Source organism: Sminthopsis crassicaudata, chromosome 1 (genome assembly GCF_048593235.1).
Source record: "Sminthopsis crassicaudata isolate SCR6 chromosome 1, ASM4859323v1, whole genome shotgun sequence".
Classification (NCBI taxonomy): Eukaryota; Metazoa; Chordata; class Mammalia; order Dasyuromorphia; family Dasyuridae; genus Sminthopsis; species Sminthopsis crassicaudata.
Window position 1 is genome coordinate 491,516,461 of NC_133617.1, and position 23,553 is coordinate 491,540,013.

Genomic DNA, 23,553 nt, shown 5'->3' on the forward strand with positions numbered 1-23,553 from the left:
GCAGATTTTTACTGAGTATACCATACATAGATATCTTTTATATTAGAAAAGAACATTTTTATTTATATGAACTTGTAACGTGCTCTCTTGGCAGTTACAATTACTATTCTGTCCTAGACCCACCAGAGTACCTTTGACCACTGTCCTTTGCAGTGTGAGCTCTACCCGGCTCGCCTCCTCTGAGGCCTTCTAAGGTCTCTGGCCACAATCTCTTGAATCTATAACTTAGTAACCGGTAGCGCACTCAAGAACAACCACATGTAATCTTAAAAGCCTTTATTATACCTACTCACATAATGCCCTAACTGATGCCCTGACTTGTTGGTTCCCTGGTGAACACCTGGTCAGAAGACCCATGTGTTCACTACCAAAATCCTTACCTCTTTCGGCTACCCATCTTGGCTTGGCCACCCAGGCTAGGAGCCAGGGTGAACAGCACGAGGTTAAAGAGGGCGGTTGCTGCCTGCAGTGGGCTTATATAGGGCCTGTGAGGTCACACACACAGCCAATCAGCGAGAGAGTCACCCATTACAAAACTATCTCAATATGGCCAGGATCCCGCCCAAGGGCAGTCCTAATATCCACAGAAATTACTTCTGGGCCTCAATCCCGATGCACTGTGTCCGCCCATTTAAAGGGCCCTTACAATTCCCTTTCTCTTGTTTTGCGGGAACCGCACATCTCACCAAGCTAAACTTTTAGCACCAGCTATAGTTCACTTGGTCCATGAGATGACAGAGTGTTATGCCCAAGGAGGTACAAAGCAGCAGATCAGTAAACAGAAGTATGACAATGAGAACCAGGCTCAACAGTGGCCCAAGTGTTCAACCCATTCATCAAAGTCATACTCGAGATAAGCCAAAGAGGTTGGATGCCAATGAGGTAGGATGTCAACACTGAGGTGGGAAGTCAACAAGGTAAAACATCACAATTCTAGTTAACAAATATCAGTGAGGTAGGTTGTCACAATTCTAGTTACATTTATCACAGTTCTAGACCAATTCTAGTTTCTTACAATTTTCTGTTGCACTTTTCACACTCCTAGAACAATTCTAGCTTATCACAATTCTCAATTGCACTTGTCACAATCCTAGAACAATTCTAGTTTATCACAATTCTCAATTGCACTTTTCACAATTCTAGAGCAATTCTAGCTTATCACAATTCTCAATTGCACTTGTCACAATCCTAGAACAATTCTAGTTTATCACAATTCTCAATTGCACTTTTCACAATTCTAGAGCAATTCTAGCTTATCACAATTCTCAATTGCACTTGTCACAATCCTAGAACAATTCTAGTTTATCACAATTCTCAATTGCACTTTTCACAATTCTAGAACAATTCTAGCTTATCACAATTCTCTATTGCACTTTTCACAATCCTAGAGCAATTCTAGCTTATCACAATTCTCTATTGCACTTTTCACAATTCTAGAACAATTCTAGTTTCACAGGTGCACATAAGCAGTCATGTCCAGTAACATTGTCTCAATAACAATGGCAGGTGGGTGTGTTGGTTTTTCACCCACTAATTTAAAAGCATAGTCCTTCAATAGAAAGCATAGGGCAAAGCCTCTTCCCAGGCCACCATATGGCAAGTGGCCACGGGAGAAGCAAGCAGGCCCATTGTCCATTTACAGTCTTTATATTGCGTATCACCCAAAACAGTCCATTTCAGCTGCTACACTGGAACCGTGTCTGCTGTCTCTGGTGTCACGGTCAGGAGGGGCATCGCTGCCATCAGCGTCTGAAGGGCTGCGGACATCTGGCAGGTCCCTCTGGGCTGTTGTCTGGTCCTTCTCTTGGATCCCCAGGTTACAAATGTCTCTGGTGGGGATGAACTCTGCTGCTGGATCTGCACCTAGGAAGGAATGTCCCCGGGGCCCAACTTGGGCCTTTCCAAATGCCATCCAGGCCTTTCCACATCACAGTGGAAACAAAGTTGTTGTCAAAAAGATGAACAAAAGTCAGTTTGTCACTTAGCTGCACTTTCTGTGTATGCCCGAAGTGCATTGCTAAGGTAAAAGGCAAAGAATTTAAAAATGTAAAACCAAAATAGATTAAAAATATAAAACCAAAATAACTTTAAAATGTAAAATCAAAATACTTTGAAGATGTAAAATCAAAAATGTTTAAAAATGTAAAATCAAAATTTAAAAATTGTAAGCAATCACATATCCCAAAATTCCCTTCTCTTGTTTAGAAGAGAAGATCTTGGGGATAGTCTGTGCAGTAATGACTTTACTAGAAACTCGGCTATATCCCTGAATTCTTTTGCCTAAAAATCAAAGTTTGAGTTTCTGATACCGAATTGTACTTCAGGAGTGTGAATCAATAAATCTGATATTTTCCTCCTGGGTCAAAGATCACACACTGTCTATTTATTCTAGTGATTAAAACAGCAATTTTCCAACCCATTCTAAACATAAACACTGTTTTATAAGTACCCGTAGGGGGTTGGGAAATCAAGCTCACCTGTGGAAGTGGAAAATCCACGAGGTAAGAAAAGAGGAGTTTCAACTCTCCAAAGACGATCCTAGCAGTTTTACAAGTATAAAATTCTACTCTCTCTAACTGCAAGATCTTATCCCTGTAAGGTTTCTTAGAAATTAACTCAACTGTATTTTTAAAACTTTTCTGATTATACTCAATATCCCACAATTCCTTTTTGCCTTGGGGCATAAAGCCTACTCCTGTCCTTTGAAATGAAGACACAGGAGTTTTGAATGGATTAATGGGCAGTGCTGATAGTATTATCGCCCTTCCTTTTCCTCCTCCCCTTTCTCCCTTGGCCCAAGAAGGTGAGGCAGAGGGAAGAAGAATTGGAAAATCCCCCAAAGGCTGATTTAAAATCAAACCTGAGCTTTGCACATAAAAAGAACTAAACTTCTTCTCAATGGAAGAGTAATCAATAAATTCCTTAAAACAACAATGCACAAGGTAAACCAACAAAACGCTAAGAAGAATTTCTACAACTGAAGTCCATGTGATTCGTTTATTTCCTTCCTTAGTTTCAGCCACTGGTTTGAACTCTTCCTGTTCTATCTGTAGTAACCTAGCTTTTTCTTCTTTCTCTATCTCCATCTGTAGTTTAACCTGCAATTCCAGCAACTCTTGCTGTGGCATTTCGTACTCTATACTGTCATACATACGCACTAGCTCTAGGTTGCTCCCTCTCCGAGCTATATTTAATGGGTGTGGGGATAGCCTTCTCGGAGCTTGATTACAAGCTTCCTGCTGTTCTTCAGTGGTGATCTTTGTTAAAAGATCTTCCATCTGGCTCTTTAACCTCTTGATATAATAAGCATTATGTTCAGCTGTGTCCTTGAGTCTGATCCCAGATTTACCTGGGTCCATATTGCTTCTCTGTCTTCCCTCTTAAGTGGCGTTTCTACCGGATCTTTCAGAATCTTAATTCTGAATATTAAATATTTTCAAAACCTGATAATTCCTGATGCGTCCACCACGTTGGGCGCCATTTTTAACGTGCTCTCCTGGCAGTTACAATTACTAGTCTGTCCTAGACCCACCAGAGTACCTTTGACCACTGTCCTTTGCAGTGTGAGCTCTACCCGGCTCGCCTCCTCTGAGGCCTTCTAAGGTCTCTGGCCACAATCTCTTGAATCTATAGCTTAATAACCGGTAGCGCACTCAAGAACAACCACGTGTAATCTTAAAAGCCTTTATTATGCCTACTCACAAAATGCCCTAGCTGATGCCCTGACTTGTTGGTTCCCGAGTGAACACCTGGTCAGAAGACCCATGTGTTCACTACCAAAATCCTTACCTCTTTCGGCTACCCATCTTGGCTTGGCCACCCAGGCTAGGAGCCAGGGTGAACAGCAGAGGTTAAAGAGGGCGGTTGCTGCCTGCAGTGGGCTTATATAGGGCCTGTGAGGTCACACACACAGCCAATCAGCAAGAGAGTCACCCATTACAAAACTATCTCAATATGGCCAGGATCCCGCCCAAGGGCAGTCCTAATATCCACAGAAATTACTTCTGGGCCTCAATCCCGATGCACTGTGTCCGCCCATTTAAAGGGCCCTTACATGAACTGATGAAGAGTGAAGTGAGCAGAACCAAAAGAAAAAAATTGATATTAACAACAAATTATAGGCCTTCCAGCTCACATATCAAAAACATGGAGGTTTAAATATTCTCTGATCTTTAAGATTTCTCAACCCTCTCCAAAACAGAAATAATGTGTCAAAGACAAAGCAGCAATGGATGTCTCCATAGCTTAAAACAGTCAGAACCCCAATTTTTTAAAAAACAATCCATGAACTGACAACTATCCTGAGCTCCCATTGCACTCCTCTATAAGACTAGCATGCAAATTTATGAAGTATTTCATATTTTTGAGTGTCATCCTGACTTGACAAAGATAATGGACTAATGTGTAGAATGAGATAGATATTTAGGGGGCATGGTAAATTTGGGAATTTTATTTGACAATGGTTATTTGTTACCAACAGTTTTATTTCCCCACTCCCATTAGAAGGGAAAAGATGGGTTTAGAAGAAAAGAGCTAGCTTTGGGGAAGCTTTTGCTCTGTGGAAGGATTAAAAAATACTGGGCACAGTTTTCCAGAGTTTCTCTTAACATTGTACAAGTATCCAATAGAGCTCAGAAAGTTAGAAAATCTAAGTAAACATCTAGCATATCCCATAATTTGATAAGTAAATAACAAATGTAGAAAATGTAATATAATTTCACTATCAACTTTGGAAACTTTCAAAGAAGACTAAAAAGACTTATGCATACAAAAATATTAAAAACAGTTTTTTTTTTGTAATGGCAAAGAATTTGAAATTGAGAAGATGTCCATCAATTAGGATATAACTGAACAAGTTGTGGTACATGATTGTGATGGAATTTTATTGTACTATAAGAAATGATGAGCAGTAATTCTCAGAAAAACCTGGAAAGACTTACATAAACTGATGAAAAGTAAGTGAGCAGAACTAGAAGATCATTGTACAGAGTAAGTGCCATATTGTATATTGACTGATCAATTGTGAATGACTTAACTATTCTCAACAGTAAAATGATCTAAGACAATTCCAAACGATTTATGATAAAAATGCTATCCATCTCCAGAGAAATAATTGTAGAGTTTGAATATAGATTGAAGCAAACTTTTTAAAGCTTTCTTTATTTTTCTTGTTTGTTATTTTTGACTGTGTTTTTGTTCACAACATGACTGATATATTATTTTTTGCATGATTGTACATGTATAGATTATATAAAATTGCCTTATCAAGGAACGAGAAGGGGTGGGAGAGGAAGGAAAATTTTGAAAATCGACTTTTTTAAATAAATGTTAAAAATAGTTTTTACATGTACTTGGAAAAAAATAAAATATCCCAAGGAAATACTAAAGAAGGGAAAGGGTCCTGTATGTGCCAAAATGTTTGTGGCAGCCCTTTTCATAGTGGGCTAGAAGCTGGAAGATGAATGGATGTCCATCAATTGGAGAATGGTTGGGTAAATTATGGTATATGAATGTTATGGAATATTACCGTGTTTCCCCGATAATAAGACACTGTCTTATTATTTTTTTGGGACTAAAAAACACCAGAGGGCTTATTTTCAGGGGAGGGCTTATTTTATCCTCCATCATGCCCCTTTTATCCTCCATCATGCCCATTTTAGCCTCCATCATGCCCCTTTTATCCTCCATCATGCCCATTTTAGCCTCCATCATGCCCCTTTTAGCCTCCATCATGCCCCCTGAGTGCTTATTTTATTCTCCATCGCTTACTGAACTTACCGAGTTTTTAGATGGTCCTGTCTCAGCTCTACTCCGCGGCGCTGCTCTCAGTAGCGCCAGCAAGCAAATCACCAGGGAAGAAGAGGATGACGCGCTCACTGCTGCAGCTCTGATTGGATGCAGCTCGGAGCGCGACGTGCGTTTCACCCGGGAGGGGAGGGCGGCGCTGCTTACTGAAGGTACCGCTACGCAGCATATAGCGCAGGGGATCACCATGATGACCGTTTTCATAGTAAGTTCGATAGGGCTTATTTTCGGGGGAGGGCTTATTTTAGCGGAATATTAAAGAGTATGTGGGTGTCTTATTTTCAGGATAGGTCTTATTATCGGGGAAACACGGTATTGTTCTGTAAGAAATGACCAACAGGAGAAATACAGAGAGGCTTGGAGAGACTTACATCAACTGATGCTAAGTGAAACGAGCAGAACCAGAAGATCATTATACACTTCAACAATGATACTGTACGAGGATGTATTCTGATGGAAGTGGATATCTTCAACATAGAGAAGAGCTAATCCAATTCCAATTGATCAATGATGGACAGAATCAACTACATCCAGAAAAGGAACACTGGGAAATGAGTGTAAACTGTTATTTTTACCTTCTGAATCCAATTCTTCCTGTGCAACAAGAAATTCGGTTCTACACACATATATTGTATCTAGAATATATTATAATATATTTAACATATATAAGACTGCCTGCCATCTGGGGGAGGGGGTTGGGGGAGGAAGGGAAAAAATCTGAACAGAAGTAAGTGCAAGGGATAATGTTGTAAAAAATTACCCATGCATATGTACTGTCAAAAAAAAGTTATAATTATAAAATAAAATAAAAAAAAAACAAACACACACACACACACAAAAATAAAAAGTACATTACTAGCTGAATTCATTAAAATTGTTTGTTTTCTTATAAATATAAATATATATAAAAAAAAGAAAAAAAGATAAAATAAAAAAGAAAGAAAGAAGACCACATTTTGCATAGATAATTGAGTGTGAGAAAGTCAGGGCAATAAGAGAAAAAAAAAAAAAAGACAAAAACAAACCCCAAACCTAGAGAAGACAAGGTTTAATTCTTGGTTACCATCTTTCCATTTATGGCTGTCTCTAAATTTGTTGCTCTCTCTAGTTTTTCTTATTTTAAGCCAAGGTGTAGTAAAAGAGATAGATATAAAACCATGTTATAGCTATATGATTCTCAGAATATGGTTGAATAAAATTTCACTGATTTGGATAAATTAGCATTTTATTTCCCACACTACCCTTGAATGTCATGCTTCTTTAATGCAAAGTGTAAGTTCAGGTATCTTCAGAATCACTAGGGGAAAAAAAAAGTTGTTGCTTTGAAATGGAATTGAGCTGGGAGAGGAAGTCTTTATGGATAAGGCAGATAGCTACACCTATTTCTCGCTGTCAGAAAGTAGGCTTAGTCGTGTGATTTCTTTTCTCCAAGAAGTTTGGGGGCAGTTTTATGTACCTTGAATTGCATTCAAAAATTGCCATTTGGAAAAGATATTAAAATGCTGATTCTCCTCATCCCTGGGGATTGAACCTGCCTGAGTAACTGAAGTGTGGCACTGAAAACCAGAGTTTCACTTAGTTTCATATTTCAAGACCAATGAATCTGCAATGTGTGTACTCTTGTATGTATGTACTATATTCCCTCCAACAAGGAAGATTGTAACCTTCTCATTCTTTCCCAGCCATCCATGATCACCTGTCATATTTGATACTCATTCATGCCCTTTTATAAATTCTCAACAGTGGTGCAGTTCAGTGTGCTGAGGGCTGAAGTCTTTTCTTCAGTTCCATTGACAATATGTGTATACTAATAAAGTGCATATCCTTCCTTCCCTTTCTCCTTCCCTCTCTCCCACCCTTCTTCTTCCTCCTTTCTCATCTTTTTCTTCCTTCTGTTTCTGTTTCTGTCTCTCTCTGTGTGTCTCTCTGTGTATCTCTTTCTGTGTCTCTGTCTCTCTGTCTTTGTCTCTTTCTCTCTCTGTCTCTGTCTCTCTCTCTCTCTGTCTCTCTCTGTCTCTCTGTCTCTCTCTGTCTCTCAGTCTCTCTCTCTGTCTCTCTGTCTCTCTCTCTCTGTCTCTGTCTCTCTCTCTCTGTCTCTCTCTCTCTCTCTCTCTCTCTCTCTCTCTCTCTCTCTGTCTCCTTCTCTCCTTCCTCTTCCCCCCTCTCTATATGTGTCTCATTGTTTCTCTTAAGACATACTCTAGGCTGTTTTACCTGTTCATTCCTTCTTTTATGAGAAAAATTAATGTGATAATGAATTTCTAAGAAATTACCCTATAATATAATGAAAAAAAAAAGATGAAACTTGAGCTAGGAGATCTTCTTAGGTTCAAAATCCTCCTCAATTTATTGTGGCTCCTCTGTAAGAATAAAGGTAAATTCATGAATCATTCCATGTTTTTTAATGTTACCCATCTCCTGGATGTAAGGGGATAGACTAATATGCAGAATGAGAAAGACATTTTGGGACATGAAAACTTATTTTGTTCAGCAATTCCTATTTTTTGAAGCTTTGTTCCTCACCCCACCCCAAATGGGTAGGAGGAGATAAAAGGAGAAAAGAATAAATATTTGATGAATGAAAAAAAATGAAACTTAATTTTGAAAAACCTTAAAGTGCTACAAAAAATGTGAGATACTGTTGTTATTTTTGTTAATTGTGGAGACTTAGGTAAAGAGAAAGAAAGAGCTAGATAGAATAAGTTGGCTTGTGCTAAAAAAAATAAAAATAAAAAAAAAAGCCAAAAGCTTTTGTCAGGGTTGGCTCTGACCTGAGAGATATTAGGTCAGCTACACATATAACTACATACACACTTTTGAGTTATTCTTCAGTTGCATCAATCAGGTGCGCCAGGAGCCAGCTGCTGTGACTACACTATTATTTTGGACTTTTAGCTTCCACTGTTATTACTACTAATACCTTGCCTGTTGCAAAAAGATGGATAAGGTATGGTGATCCCAAAGTCCCAGAAGGTATGAATCCATCAAAATGCATTCTAACAATCTACAGAACTTTGTATTTTTCAAAGTAGTTTCTAAACCTCTTAATTCATTATATCCTTACAACAACCCTGGGAGAAAAGAAAGCCAGATATGGTTATACCCATCTTCTTGCTCTTATTCAGTTACTTTTCAATTGTGTCCAATTCTTCATGTACCTATTTGGAGTTTTCGTGGCACCTACCACTTTATGTCCACCGAAATAAACAGAAACTGTCATGTGTATATGTAAATGTAAATTATTAGCTATTAACATTTTACTTTATCTTTTGTTAGCCATATAGTGAATGAATGAATGAATGAATGAACCTAATTTGAGATTCTCTGGGCACTCTCATCCCAATTTAAATTGCATAAACATTGATAATGATTTCAAAGACACCTTGGATTTTCTATAGTCTCTCCCTTCCCAGGTGGCCAGAATACTGCACTTATGCTAGTATTTATCCTTGATGGGTAGATTTAAAAAAAAAATGATCTAGTGGCTTACTAACTCTCCTGATTTGGATTTCTCATCTCCTGACATCACATGCAATCTTTCCATCTGCTGTGATCCTCATTTAAATGTAAGTTAAAATGAAGATAGTTCTGAATTTAAAATACTTGGTGTTTTGTATGACTTTGTTCCAACTGTGGTGATGTTTAAGCCATTCTCTACAATTCAGTGGGCTCAGAAACTGTCATATGTATATATAAATGGAAATACTGGTGAGTCATTAACATTTTAATACCATTTTATTTTACTTTTTTTATTAGCTGCTGTGGTGCTTCAGACTCAAGAGTTTATGGGATGCAGGAGCACTGTGACGAATTTCTCTATGCCTTGCACTGAAAATTTAACTGCATTTATTTAACAGTTAAGGTTTTGAGAAACTCTAGCAAGACTTGGTGCTCTCTCCCTTACTTGAATGGTTGACTGATGAGCTTCTCATTTTAGAGCCCAGTGGAAAGCTATAGAAATAGATTCTTTTTCCTTTTGTTTTAAGTGAGTTTTCAGGATTATTAACTCTATCTAGTAAATATTTACACTCTAAAGATTTCTTAACCAAATAATGGCAGAGACTGTCCCTTGCAGTGGGTGAAGATTTACCATTTGCTAGTTAAACAAAACAACAAAAACAAACAAACAAACAAACAAAAACCAAAAAGGTAACTTGCTAGGCCTTCTATATTATAAAAGAAAAGTATTAAACCTTGTTGACATAAGGAAGCTAACTGCCTTTTTGATGGCTAGGTTTAAGAATGAGTTTAGTGTACATCAGGAATTAATGAGTCCAATCATCCTGAAAGGAGGAGTAGAAGATAGCAGAAGTAGAGAAAAGGCTCTAGGGACACATGTGCTCTCCTTACATGACTTGTACAACATACCTCTGCCCATCGTGGTCTTCCTGGAGAGGGTTGCAGACACTATGAGCCCAGATGCAAGTCTAAAGCAAGAATCCCTCAGGCTGTCCATAGGTCCAGAGGAAGCAGTTGTTTTGAGGAACCAACCTTGTATTTAAGTTGTTATCCAGTGATTATTGTTTCCTTCTGCTCCTTAAGCTATAGGAAGGTGAGTTTAGCCAACAGGATGAAGATATGAAAGAGTGCTTTGAGAAATGATAGCTGATCCCAGAGAGAACATGATTGAAGGCAGGAATTGCTCAGGAACTTCAAATGAGCCATAGTTCTAGCTGGGAGATCCATGTCAGCGACATCCAATGTTTTCTCAATTAATGAAGTCCTCCAAGTAAAAATAAATAAATTTTACATTGCTCTCCAGTGATCTCTCTAGAGAGTTTTCTTTGTCCAGCTCTCCAGGAGATCTGTGATCATATTAATATGGTTATGTCAAGGGCAGCTAAGTGGTACAGTGGATAGAACACCAGCCCTGAAGTCAAGAGGACCTGAGTTCAAATCTGACCTTAGATACTTAACACTTCCTAGCTGTGTGACCTTGGGCAAGTCACTTAACCCCAATTGCCTAAGCTAGCTAGATAGATAGTCATGTCCACCAATGATGCAAATCACAACATAGCTTCATTTGCACCTCCTTTGCAACTCCTGTTCTCACAATTCAGGATGACTTTCAAAGAGAGTCTACCCAAATTTCTCAGGGCCTTTCCTTCATCTCCTGACTTTGTATGACTACCCAAGAGAGCCTGTGAGTATATCTCAGTTACCCCTCCCCCCATTCTTATCATACATTTCTCTGATGACATTCTTTGTATTACTTCATCTGTGTAATTCCTCAATGGGTCTATAAAGAACACATTCCTACTTCTGTTATGGTAGGGACACCATCTACTCCAGTGGAGTGGGAAAGAATATCCTTAGGAAAGATCACTGAATTTCTTCCCTCTATTTCCAGAAAAAGATGTAGCTGTTATTCTCTCAAGCTTTGAAATAAAAAATTGGTTTGAAAAATCTTCTAGGGAAGTCCTAATGTTTTAGAGATTGCAGCCAGTTGAATCATGAAATCTTAGCCTTAGAGAGGGAAAGAATCATAGAAGCCACCTGGTTCCCAAAAAAGGAAACTGCAATCTGGGGACATTAGATAACTTATAAAAGGTAATACATATAATAAAAGGTAAAACTGGAATTTAAATAAGGGCCATCTGACACCAAATTTTCTGATTTTTTCCCAGTATCATGAAGCCATTCATTGCTTGATTTTTATGAGCACCAAATTCCATCAAAAGTGTCATGCAGCTTCTTTGTTTTTAAAATAAATTTAAATATATTATTTCAATAATAATTTTTATCCGCACAATACTTCACTATATTAGAACACTTTACATTATAACTGAGATATGCATACCTCCTGGGAGTATGAGAAATTTGTCAAGGGAGAATGCTTATTAAATTACTATAATACCCTATCAACATTAATTAATCTCTATCTCTTACATGCATGTGTAGTGTAAACTCTAGAATTTATTTCCTATCAGAATTGAAAGCTAGGGGTAAAAATATTGGGAACTCATGTTTTATTGGATCTTCAAAACAACATTATGAAGGAGATAATCTATAGATAAGGAAACTGAGGCTTAAACAGATTAAATGATACAGTTTATATGTGGAAGAGTCAAGATTTAAGCTCAGGTCTTCTGATTTCAAGCCCAGGGTTGATATGTTAGAAAATGTTCTGAATTTGAAGAAACTCTGAACTCTGCCATTAACTGTGTGACTTTGAAAAAATCATTTTCCTTCTTAAATTTTTTGTTTCTTCATCTAAATGGAAAGGGGGATTGATAGAATTAGATGATCTCTTCCATTTCCAAATCCAGTGACTCGCCTCTGAATCACTAACAATATTTTGAATTATCACCATCTTGGTGATACCATTTGAGATTATTAGAAACTAGGGCTATAAGTAAGGCAGAGTAACCAAGGCTTTGGTTACATGATGTCCCTCTCCTGCGGCCTTGTTATTCTCCAGATATGATAACAGTTGAATTTAACCCCACCTCCCACAGTAAATTTAACCTTAAACTTCCTCAGTTCCCATCCTCTTCTCAGCTTTCTTTTTCCTTAGCACTTTCTAAAATCTTCTATTTTGCTATAGTGGATAGATTGATGGATTTAAAATTAGAAAATCCTAGTTCAAATTCTACCATTAACTACTTGTGTGATCTTTACCTTTCTGGAGCTGTATTCATAATTTTAAAACAAAAGAATTGAAACAGATGATTTCTGAAGTCTCTCTAAGTTCTAAATCTATGATCTAGAGTTTTTCCACTCCCATTTTTTCCATATTCTAGTGCTTACCAAACCTATTTTTATCCTGAAAACATGGAATCTCTTTGTATCTTCTCCAAAGCTGGATGGTCCCCCTTTTCTCTTGCACCACATTACACATAGACCCACGCAGAAGAAATTAAAGAGTTTTTGCTCCTCTCTGACACTCACAGATAACTTTGCCATCAGTGTTCTTTTCTATTAAAATTAACTATTCTGTCCAGTTCCTTGTTGTTGTGTTCTACTGACCTTTAAGTAACTTAGTTCCTTCTCCAAACTACAATAAGATTAGTACCTGGTCCACAATATTTTTTCCATCCCAAACCAAATACTCTGTCCTCCCAGATCATCAACTTCCTCAGTTACCATGCCTTTTGTCTCTAATTTACCTTACCAATATATAGAAACATTTAGATACCAACCCCCAAAACTGAAGTTGCCCAAGCATAGGAATTTCTCGTTGCTAATCTGGCTAAAGTAAGGAATCATTTTTTGGAACCATCAAAATAATCTGGTACTGGCCAAGACTGGAATAGATTGGATACAGAATACACAGCAGTAAATTACTATAGTAATTTAATCTTTGATAAACCCAAAGATACAAGTTTTTAAAATAAGAACTCACTACTTGACAAAAATTTCTGGGAAAACTGGAAAACAGTATGGCAGAAATTAGACCAGCATTTCACATTATAGATCAAGATATGGTCAAAATGGGTACATGATTTAGACATGAAGGATGACACCAAAAGCAAATCAGGGGAGCATGGAATAGTTTATCTATAGAGAAGGGGAAAAGATTAGTACAAATGAGATAGAAAATAGCAATTTTGATTAAGTTAAATTTTTATTAAATTAAAATGGGTTTGTACAACCAAAACAAATCCAACCAAGGTTGGAAAAAAATCAGAAAGTTGGGAAACAGTCTTTATAGCAAGTGACTCTGATAAATGCTTCATTCTCAACTATATAGAGAAACATGTCAAATTTATGACTACAACTCATTCCCCAAATGATTAGTGGCCAAAAGATATGAACAGTAAGTTTTCAGAAGATATCAAAGCTATCTATAATTATATGAAAAAATGCTCTAAATAACTGTTGGTTAGAAAAATGCAAATTAAAACAACCACCTCACACTTATCAGATTAGCTATTATGACAGAAAAGAAAAATGAGAAATGTTGAAGGGGAAATGGGAAAATTAGGACACTAATGCAGTGCTGGTGGAGTTGTAAATTATGTGATCAAACCATTCTGGAGAGCAATTTGGAACTGTCTAAAGAGCTATTCTATTAAACCACAGATCCTTTCATCCAGTACTACTACTACTACTAAGTCTGTATCCAAAGAGATCCCCCAAAAGGTGGGGGGGCAAAGGTTCTATTTGTGAAAAAAAAAAATCTATGGCAGTTTTTTGTGGTGGCAAAGAATTGGAAATTGAAGAGATGTCCACCAGTTGAGGAATGCCTCAGTAAGTTGTGGTATATGATTGTAATGCATAAGAAATGGCAAACAGGACAATTTTAGCAAAATCTGGAAAGAGTTACATGAGCTGATGAAAAGTGAAGTGAGGAGAACTAGGAAAGCAACGATACAGTATGATAATCAGGTATGAATGACTTAGCTATTCTGAGCAATACAATGATCCAAAACAATCCCAAAGGACTCAAGATGAAAAATGCTATCTAACTCCAAAGGAAAAATTGATGAAGTCTGAATGAGATCAAAGCATACTATCTTTTTTTTTTTTTTACTTTTTTTAGTTTAGTTTTGGGTTTTTTTGGTTTGAACTTTCTCCCACAAAATGACTAATATGGAACTGTGTTTTAAATGATTGCATATATATAATCCATATCAGATTGCTTAACATCTTAGGAAGAAGTAAGGGGAGAGAGGGAGGAGAGAATTTGGGACTCAAAAAAAAATTTAAGTGAATGTTAAATATTGTTTTTAAACATAATTAGAGAAAAAATAAAATATTTTTATTGGTGACAAGATTGAATTGGTAACAAATAAAATGACAAATTTTCCTTATCCAACTGACAAATATTATTCAAGTGTAATGCTATGCTCAATTAAAGTTAAAGAATGCATTTTCCAATATAATATCTGAAATGATTCATTTAGCAGCCTGGAAGATATAATGATCTACAATGTGTGAATCAGTAAGCCACAAGGAGCTCAGTGATGAAACCTGTTATCAGCCTTAGATAGAGCCTTGCAAATTACAAACAATTTCACTCAATACAAGAAAGCAGATTATAAAGACAGAAAGGGGTATAAATTTCATTTAACTTAGTTGATAATTCCCTATTCATAATGTATTACAGCTGCTTATGCATCCCATTTCTTTCTCCATTTCCTTTGGGCAATCTTGAACTTAGATTCTTCAGAAACTGTATTATCGTATTAGTTGGAGTCATTCAACATCACCAGAAGCATATTGGTATTAAAAAGGATAGTCCTCCAAACCCAAAGACCTCAGCTTTTTGAATAAGAATTCACTATTTGACAAAAACTGCTGGGAAAATCGGAAACTAGGTATGCCAGAAATTAGGCATTGACCCACACGTAACACCATACACCAAAATAAGGTCAAAATGGGTTCATGATCTAGGCATAAAGAATGACATTATAAATAAACTAGAAGAACATAGGATAGTTTACCTCTCAGACCTGTGGAGCAGGAAGGAATTTGTGACCAAAAAAGAACTAGAGATCATTATTGATCACAAAATAGAAAATTTTGATTATATTAAGTTAAAAAGGTTTTGTACAAACAAAACTAATGCAGACAAGATTAGAAGGGAAGCAATAAACTGGGAAAACATTTTTACATTCAAAGGTTCCGATAAAGGCCTCACTTCCAAAATATATAGAGAATTGACTCAAGTTTATAAGAAAGCAAGCCATTGATAAGTTGTCAAAGGATATGAACAGAAAATTTTCACATGAAGAAATTGAAACTATTTCTAGTTATATGAAAAGGTGTTCCAAATCATTATTGACCAGAGAAATGCAAATTAAGACAACTCTGAGATACCACTACACACCTGTCAGATTGGCTAAGATGACAGGAACAAATAATGATGAATGTTGGAGAAGATGCGGGAAAACTGGGACACTAATACATTGTTGGTGGAGTTGTGAAAGAATCCAACCATTCTGGAGAGCAATTTGGAACTATGCTCAAAAAGTTATCAAACTGTGCATACCCTTTGATCCAGCAGTACTACTACTGGGCTTATATCCCAAAGAGATCTTAAAGAAGGGAAAGGGACCTGTATGTGCCAAAATGTTTGTGGCCGCCCTCTTTGTTTTGGCTAGAAACTGGAAATTGAATGAATACCCATCAATTGGAGAATGGCTGAATAAATTGTGGTATATGAATGTTATGGAATATTATTTTTCTATAAGAAATGACCAGCAGGATAATTTCAGAAAGGTTTGGAGAGGCATACATGAACTGATGCTAAATATGTGCAGAAACAGGAGATCATTATACACTTCAACAACAATACCACATGATGATCAATTCTGATGGACATGGCTCTCTCCAATAATGAGATGATTCAAACCAACTCCACTTTTTCAGTGATAAAGAGATCCATCTACACCCAAAGAGAGGACCATGGGAACTGAGGGTAGACCACAGCATAGCATTTTAACTCTTTCTGTTATTGTTTACTTGCATTTTTGTTTTCCTTCCCAGGTTTTTTTCTTTCTTTCTAGATTTGATTTTTCTAGTGCAACAAGATAACTGTATAAATATGTATACATATATTGGATTTAACATATAGTTTAACATATTTAACATGTATTAGACTACCTGCCATCTAGAAGAAGGGGTGGAGGGAAGGAGAGGAAAAGTATGAACACAAGATTTTGCAAGAGTCAATGTTGAAAAATTACCCAAGCATTTTGTAAATAAAAAGCTATAATAATAAAAAATAAAATAAAAATAAAAGGTTAGTCCTCAAAAATCCCACATCCCCCTTTCAGTCATTACCTAGAGGGAGATAATAGACTATAGTTGATAAGACTATTAGAATCCATGAATTAATATTTCTCTTAACAGAAAAAAAAGAGACAGAGACAAGCAGAGACAGACACAGAGATATTAATGAGAGAGAGAGAGAGAGAGAGAGAGAGAGAGATTATAGACACATCACATTCACTAATAAGGGCTTTTGTCTCAGAGAGAAACAGGGTCATTAAAAAATAATGTTGGAGTTTTCTAAAAGTAATACTGCTTGTACTCCTCTTGCTTCAGTTTTGGTTCCAACTAATTGTCCATTTGCAACATCTCTCTTAGATATTTATATACACATATATGTACAACAATATATATATAATGTATATATTAAAAAACATATCTCTACACATGAAAGATTCTTTATATAACTTCATATGTTAGAATTTGAGTAGAAGATTGATGGAAAACAAAACAAAGAAAAAAGGAAAGAACAAAAAAGACAAAGAACAAAAAAGAAAGGGATGAAGGGAGAGAGGGAGGGAGGGAAGGAAAAAAGGGAGGAAGGAAGAAGAGAGGGAGGGAGAAAAGGAGGGATAGAGGAACAAAAGAAAGAAGTAAGGAAGGGATAGAAAGAAAAGAAAGGAAGGGATAGAAAGATGGGAAGGAGGAGGAAGGAAGTTTATTAGATATATAGAGAGAAAGAGAGAGAGAAAGGGAGAGGAGGATATCATAAATTGCATACACATCACATTCACAAATATACCTTTGAAAATGTCTTGTTTTCTTTACTCTCTTCCCTATTTTCCTCTTTCTGCCTTCAAATACAATCACCACTATTGTGATTATACTCAATATCTATGTAATGTCTTCACTTTCAAAAGTGCTTTCACTCACACTGATTACTTCATTCACTTCCTATCAACACCTTAGTTCTGCACAGAGGTACTTAGGCCTTAGTTTACAATGAGATATATAGATGGCTTACTCATGACGACATTGATAATTGGTAACAAAACCCTGTCCCCCATTTGCTTGTTCCTTCTTTTACTGGGCACTGTTCCCTCTAGGACACACTCTACTGTCACTTTCTCTCTTTATATCCCCCAAATTTAGCATATTTCCTAGCACGTAGTAGGTACTTTATGTATATTTATTGATTGACTTCCATGTGATTCTCACTATCCCCATACTTCAACTTGAAATGTCAAATGTTTCATAATATATAGGCTACATATTTCCTACACTCATATTCAGAACACAGAACCACAAACACTAATTTTAAAGAAAGAACTTAACACAACTATAAGTAACTTGTCCTATCTGAGTATCAATTTCTTCATTTGAAACATTTGGAGTTTGGACAAAATATACTTGATGGTCCCTTCTAAGCTTAATTCTAGGATACTATGATCCAAGATAGCATCATATAGTTGAGACACACTATATAAATATGTACCTGAATAATCAGGTTCACACTCTAAAGATATTTATTTCCTATTTCTTTCAATAGAAATATGATGGTATTTTTACTGAAATTAATTAGTCTTCTATCTTTATTAATGATAGAGTTCTGTTCTGAATGGAAAAAAAAATATGTTAACAACATTAAAGTTTGAGTTGCAAACAACTTCTTATGGAAAAACACCAACGTGTCACTAGGATTCAAACTACTACTTGGTTCTTATAAAAGTAGTTCATCACCCCAAGAGCAAAAGACGTTGGGGATGTGCTCCACACTACCCTAGGATTGATTGGCTGATTGTGAAACAGGGCATCTGGGCCAGGCATGAGAGCCAAGTGTAGCACGTGTGGGTGAGTCCATTAAGAGCCAAGTCAGGAAAAGAAAGGCTCCTTCTGGACACAACTTCCTTCTGCGGAAACACAACATTTCAACAAGTTGGACACAGAAGACAGACCTAACTCCTTCAGCTTTCTATGGTTCTTTTCATAAGAAAAAGACATTTTAATGCTTGGGAGGAAACAGTCATTAAATAGACCGTCCCTAGACAGGATTGTTCACTGTTTTATCTGCAGCCCATTCTCTAGTAAACACTGACAGAATTACCATTTATTTTTCATTATCCTGCTAGATGAAGCACAGAGAAAGCAATCAGAAAATAACATGGTAGGAAAGACCCAGGCAACTAAGCTTCTAAAGAACATATATTTGTTCTTTACAATGTAAACTCCTTGAAGTAGAGTATAAGCTCCTTGAAGATAGGAATTATCTTTCTTGTATCATCAGTTTTTAGCATACTCCTTGGCACATAGTAGGAATTTAATAAATGTTTACTATTTATTATACCAGCTGTGTGGCAAGTCATTTAATTTGTAAGTGCCCTAGAGAGCTCATTATAACTCTATGCTTCTGAGAAAGTAGCAACCTTTGAATTAAGAAGTTTCCTCATCAGATGTATTCTGATGGAAGTGGATATCTTCAACATAGAGAAGAGCTAATCCAATTCCAATTGATCAATGATGGACAGAATCAGCTACATCCAGAAAAAGAACACTGGGAAATGAGTGTAAACTGTGAGCATTTTTTTGTTTGTTTGTTTGTTTTTCTTCCCAGATTATTTTTACCTTCCGAATACAATTCTTCCTTTACAACAACAGCAACAACAAAATTCGGTTCTGCACATATATATTGTACCTAGGATATACTATAAGATATTTAATATGTATGGGAATGCCTGCCATCTAGGGGAGGGGGTGGAGGGAAGGAGGGGAAAAATTCAGAACAGAAGAGAGTACAAGGGATAATGTTGTTAAAAAAAAAATACCTATGCATATGTACTGTCAAAAAAATGTTATAATTATAAAAATTAATTTAAAAAAAAGAGAAGTTTCCATCAGCAATTTTTGAATTAGGAAGAGTTCCTCATCTGGGCCCTCCCTATACCAGTGAAATCACAAGCCTAATTTTCTACAGAATTTGTTCAAAAATTTTGTGAAAAAGCACCCCTGACCTTCCCTTTTTTTCTTCTTTTTAAAATATCTCTAAATATGGGTATCAAGAAAATCCAAATAGAGAATATTGCTATCGCCAGAACACCCTTCTGCCCTGTTCCTGGCCAGCTTTCTCAAAGGACTCCAAAAGATCCAAACTACTATTTGCCTTATTGCCAAAGAATGAAGCCTGGAAATTAATATCATAGTCTACTTCCAATCTCCAGTTATGTGCAAATACATCCCTACTCCAGAAAAACACGGTCTGGCTATGGAGAGACTATGTGACTTGGAAGATTCCAACTTGATTAGAAAGAACTATGCTTTTTTTGAGGAAGAAGCCGTTTATATTTCAGACCCCTGGAAAGCTGCAAATGCCAAATACAATTTCCAACATTCCAGAAGATGAAAAAATAGAAAACCAAATATTTGGTGCTAACACAAGCATGTAACAAATGTTTAACTCAAATCCAGTACTTTGACATTGGAGTCAGCACATGTCTATCTAAGGTCAATGAGTTTGCCACCCACTTTTGCATTTGCCAGAAAAACAAATGGCATATAATCTAATAGCAAAACACAGAGAAAGTAATTGTGGTATTTACTAAAACCCATTTCTCCAGATTACCTGCCCAATATGACCTTAGGCAACAAGAAGGGAAACTAATATTTCTAACAATCATCCACAGTCTAGATATATTATTATATGTATCTTCAACTCTTCAAACAGTAAAGTAATTTACAGTAATTAACTCAAAATATAGCCAACTTCCATTTATGTTGGTCTCTGAACCTTGAAAGGGCTTAGAAGTAAGCTTTTTTTGTGGTCTGCCAAGTCTGGAATGCACTGCCTCTTCACCTTTGACTTTTAGAATTCCTGTCTTCTTTATATTCGAAGCTCAGGTGCTATCTCTTCCTCATCTTTCCTGATCCCACTGATTGTAAGCATTCTCTGCCTCTTAAAATTACTTTCTATTACTTTTTATTTATTTTTCCATGTCCTCATTGAATGGCAATCCAATGTCTAATTTAATGCAGCTGGCTCAGTTTTCTGGTTAAAATAAAGGTACATTTAATTTGGAAATCAAAATTGTTCTCCATAATTCAAAATGTATCATGTTAGAAAGTCTGCATATTTGTACCATATCATGCAATCCTAAGGGGGAAATATTCTTTTTTTTTTTTCACTTGAATTTATCTTAGCCTTGTATAAACTAGCTCACACATTTTTCACATGAATAGGACCCCCTCAAATAACAAACACAAGTTTAAGGCACTTTGTAGGTCCACATCCAACCAATACCAGAATAAGTTAGCCCCTATTGATGTGTTTATATCTTCTCTAATGAGTTAAAGGGCCATTACCAATTGTCCTGATCTGCATCTTGCCATTTTGCCCAAATGGCTCCAGAGGAGAAAGTGAGGCTGGTGACTTTGTACAATTCTCCCTCACTTAAATTCAAATCACTTTCATCTCAAAGTAAAACCTCCCTAACATAGTCTTCTAGAACAATGGACAAATAATAACAAAACAACAATCAGCTGGAGGGCACAATAATTCAAAGAACAAGAAAATAGATTGTAGAAAATTTCTCTGATAAACCCATTATCCCACAAATACACATTATCCTCTTGGGATGGTGAACATTCATAGGAATTATACATAAAAAGCATATATTGAATAAACACTTGCAGTTAAGATATATCAATCAATCAAGATTTATTAAGCACTAGGCACTGTTTTAAAGATGGATATTTAAAAATAAACAAAGGAGAAACAAATGGACAGACTCAAAAATCTAATGTGTGAAAATCTAATGCAGATAAATATATAGAAAACAGTTAAGGAGAAAAAAATAAGAAGCAATTAGGAGAGCAAAAGTGCTAGAATTACAAGGGTTTGGGGAAGGCTTTCTGTAAAAGAAGGGATTTCAACTGGAACTTAAAGAAAGCTAGGGAGATCAGTAGTCAGAGTAGAGAAGGCATGAAGAAGAGCCAAAGAAAATTCCTGAAGGTAAGAGAGAGTTTTGCTCATGGAATGGCCAAGAGGCCAGCATCACTGGATCTCAGAATATCATCAGGGAGATACAAGAAGACTTGAAAACATAGGGATTAAATTATGTAAGCATTGAATGTCAATCAGAGCATTTGCTCCTGGAGTTTTTTGAGTAAGGGGTGACACAGTCAGACCTGTGTTTTAGGAAAATCACCTCAGTAGCTTTAGTGGACTATAGATTGAAATGAAAAGAGAAATGAGGTAGGCAGACCCACCAGCCAGCTAAAATATTAAATCTAAGGGTGAGGTAATTGGGATGAGATCAACAAGTCTAGCACCAATGGGGAGTACAGAATAACCAGAATCCCTGAGGTAAGATTAGGAGAATGATGTCACTCTCTACACTAACAAGGAAGACAGGAGAGAGAGAAGGATTAGGGGTAAAGATAATACATCCCATTTTAGATATACTACTAGAGAACCATTTTGAGATGTTTTAAAGTTAATTGGAGATGTGAGATTGGAGGTCAGTAGATAGATTGGGGTAAGAAATATAGACTTGAGAATCATCATCATAGAGATGGATATTAAATCCCTGGGAACTGATAAAGTAGTATAGAAGGAGAAGAGGGCCCAGGGGAGAAACATTAAACATACCCAACATTAAAGGGTATAATCTGGAGGAAGGTCCTGCAAAGGAGACAGAGAAGGAATGGTCAGAGAGGTAGAAGGAGAAAGAGTTGAAATAAGAGAGTTGAGGAGGTTCATTGGCACAGAAACACATACAGCTGCAGGTACAGTTATGCTCAGAGAAAGGGTAGCCCTAGAGTCCCTGGACTTTCTCTTATGGTGATTAAAAAGACAGGTCCTAGAAGAGGTGATACATAGAAACTGAAGTTTAGAAGATAACAGCTTAGAGCTGTACAAATCTCCACCAGGCACAGAGTCTCTTTGGGACTCATTGCTCCTCTTAGCTCCAATAATTTGCAAAATCATAGTGGCTGAGCTGTGACAGATATATTAAAAAAAAAAAATGGGCACATTATCTCATGATCCCTTTTGATCTTGTAGTTGGTTAAATACATAATCTCTCATAAAATCTCCTGGGATCATCTCTTCTGAGCCATCCAAGCCATCTCCCTTTTATTCAGCTAGGATATAATGACTAAGACTATTTTTGATAAGGACCAGTTGATAGCTCTTTTTGTCAAGCCCAGTTAACAAGGACCAGGCTGAGAACTTCTGGCTAAAACTGAATCCTTTCTTTTATAATCTTTATGCATAAATGAAGATCAAAGATTTCAAAGATGGGTCACTATCTACTTTAGGAATAAATATTCCCAAAATCTTGTCTGGTTTAGCAAGCAAAAGAATTTCAGCCAGAAAATAAGAAAGACAATATCATGGCTTCCTCCCCATTTATCACGCATCTTTATTATTCATATCTGTCAGTTTGGTATCTTACTTGGCCCAAAAAACCCTTACAAATTCATAGAATTATACAACTAAAAAGAATTTTGATCAAATCTTCTAGTTTTGGGAGTAAACCATCTCAGAAAGGTGAAATTATTTGTTCAGAGTCATATGGTAAAATAATTTGTAATAACTGAGACAAGTTCTCCTAACTTCCAGATAAGAACTCTTTATTCTATTTTTTAAAATCTGTTCTTTCAACTTCTTTCACTCCTTTCCTTTCTCTACCTTTGACCTTTTTGATTACTGATATTCATTCCTAGATCCAGCTTTCCATTTCTCAATTTCTCTCTTCCACTTTCCTTCTCTTCTTTATGTTTATTCTGATTAATCAAGTCATTTTCTACTTCTTTCCTTAACTAATTTATCTCCCTTTAAAATGCCTATGTTTGTGATCCTTCTCCCAGTTCTGTCAGAAACAGGAACAGTAGATGGAAGTCTGGTAAATTTGATTGCTGGAGTCAGGAATATATGAATTCCAATTCTACTTCAGATCCTTACTAACTGTACTGCCCTGGACAAGTCATTTAATAACTTTCCCTCACATTTTCTTCATCTGTGAAATAAGGATAAAAATAGCAGTTACCTCCCATGGTTATTGTGATATTATATATGACCTTATATACATATAT

General features: G+C 36.5%; 1 protein-coding gene across 3 annotated transcripts in view; it reads right to left on the bottom strand.

The window, feature by feature from the left end:
* Positions 1-262: 262 nt before the first annotated feature.
* LOC141550597 (uncharacterized) overlaps positions 263-23,553 on the bottom strand; it is a 32,461-nt gene continuing 9,170 nt past the window's right edge. The window contains exons 1-2 of one of the 3 annotated variants that reach the window (XR_012484640.1): positions 1,359-4,054; positions 263-1,215 (exon numbers count right to left, since the gene is read on the bottom strand). Coding sequence is in view for 1 of the 3 variants with exons in the window: in XM_074281409.1 (XP_074137510.1) it covers positions 2,334-3,359 (1,026 nt within the window). In the remaining 2 variants the exon portion in view is untranslated. Of the gene's footprint in view, positions 4,055-23,553 lie in introns of those variants that run through there. The other 2 variants (XR_012484641.1, XM_074281409.1) reach the window with 2 other exon arrangements.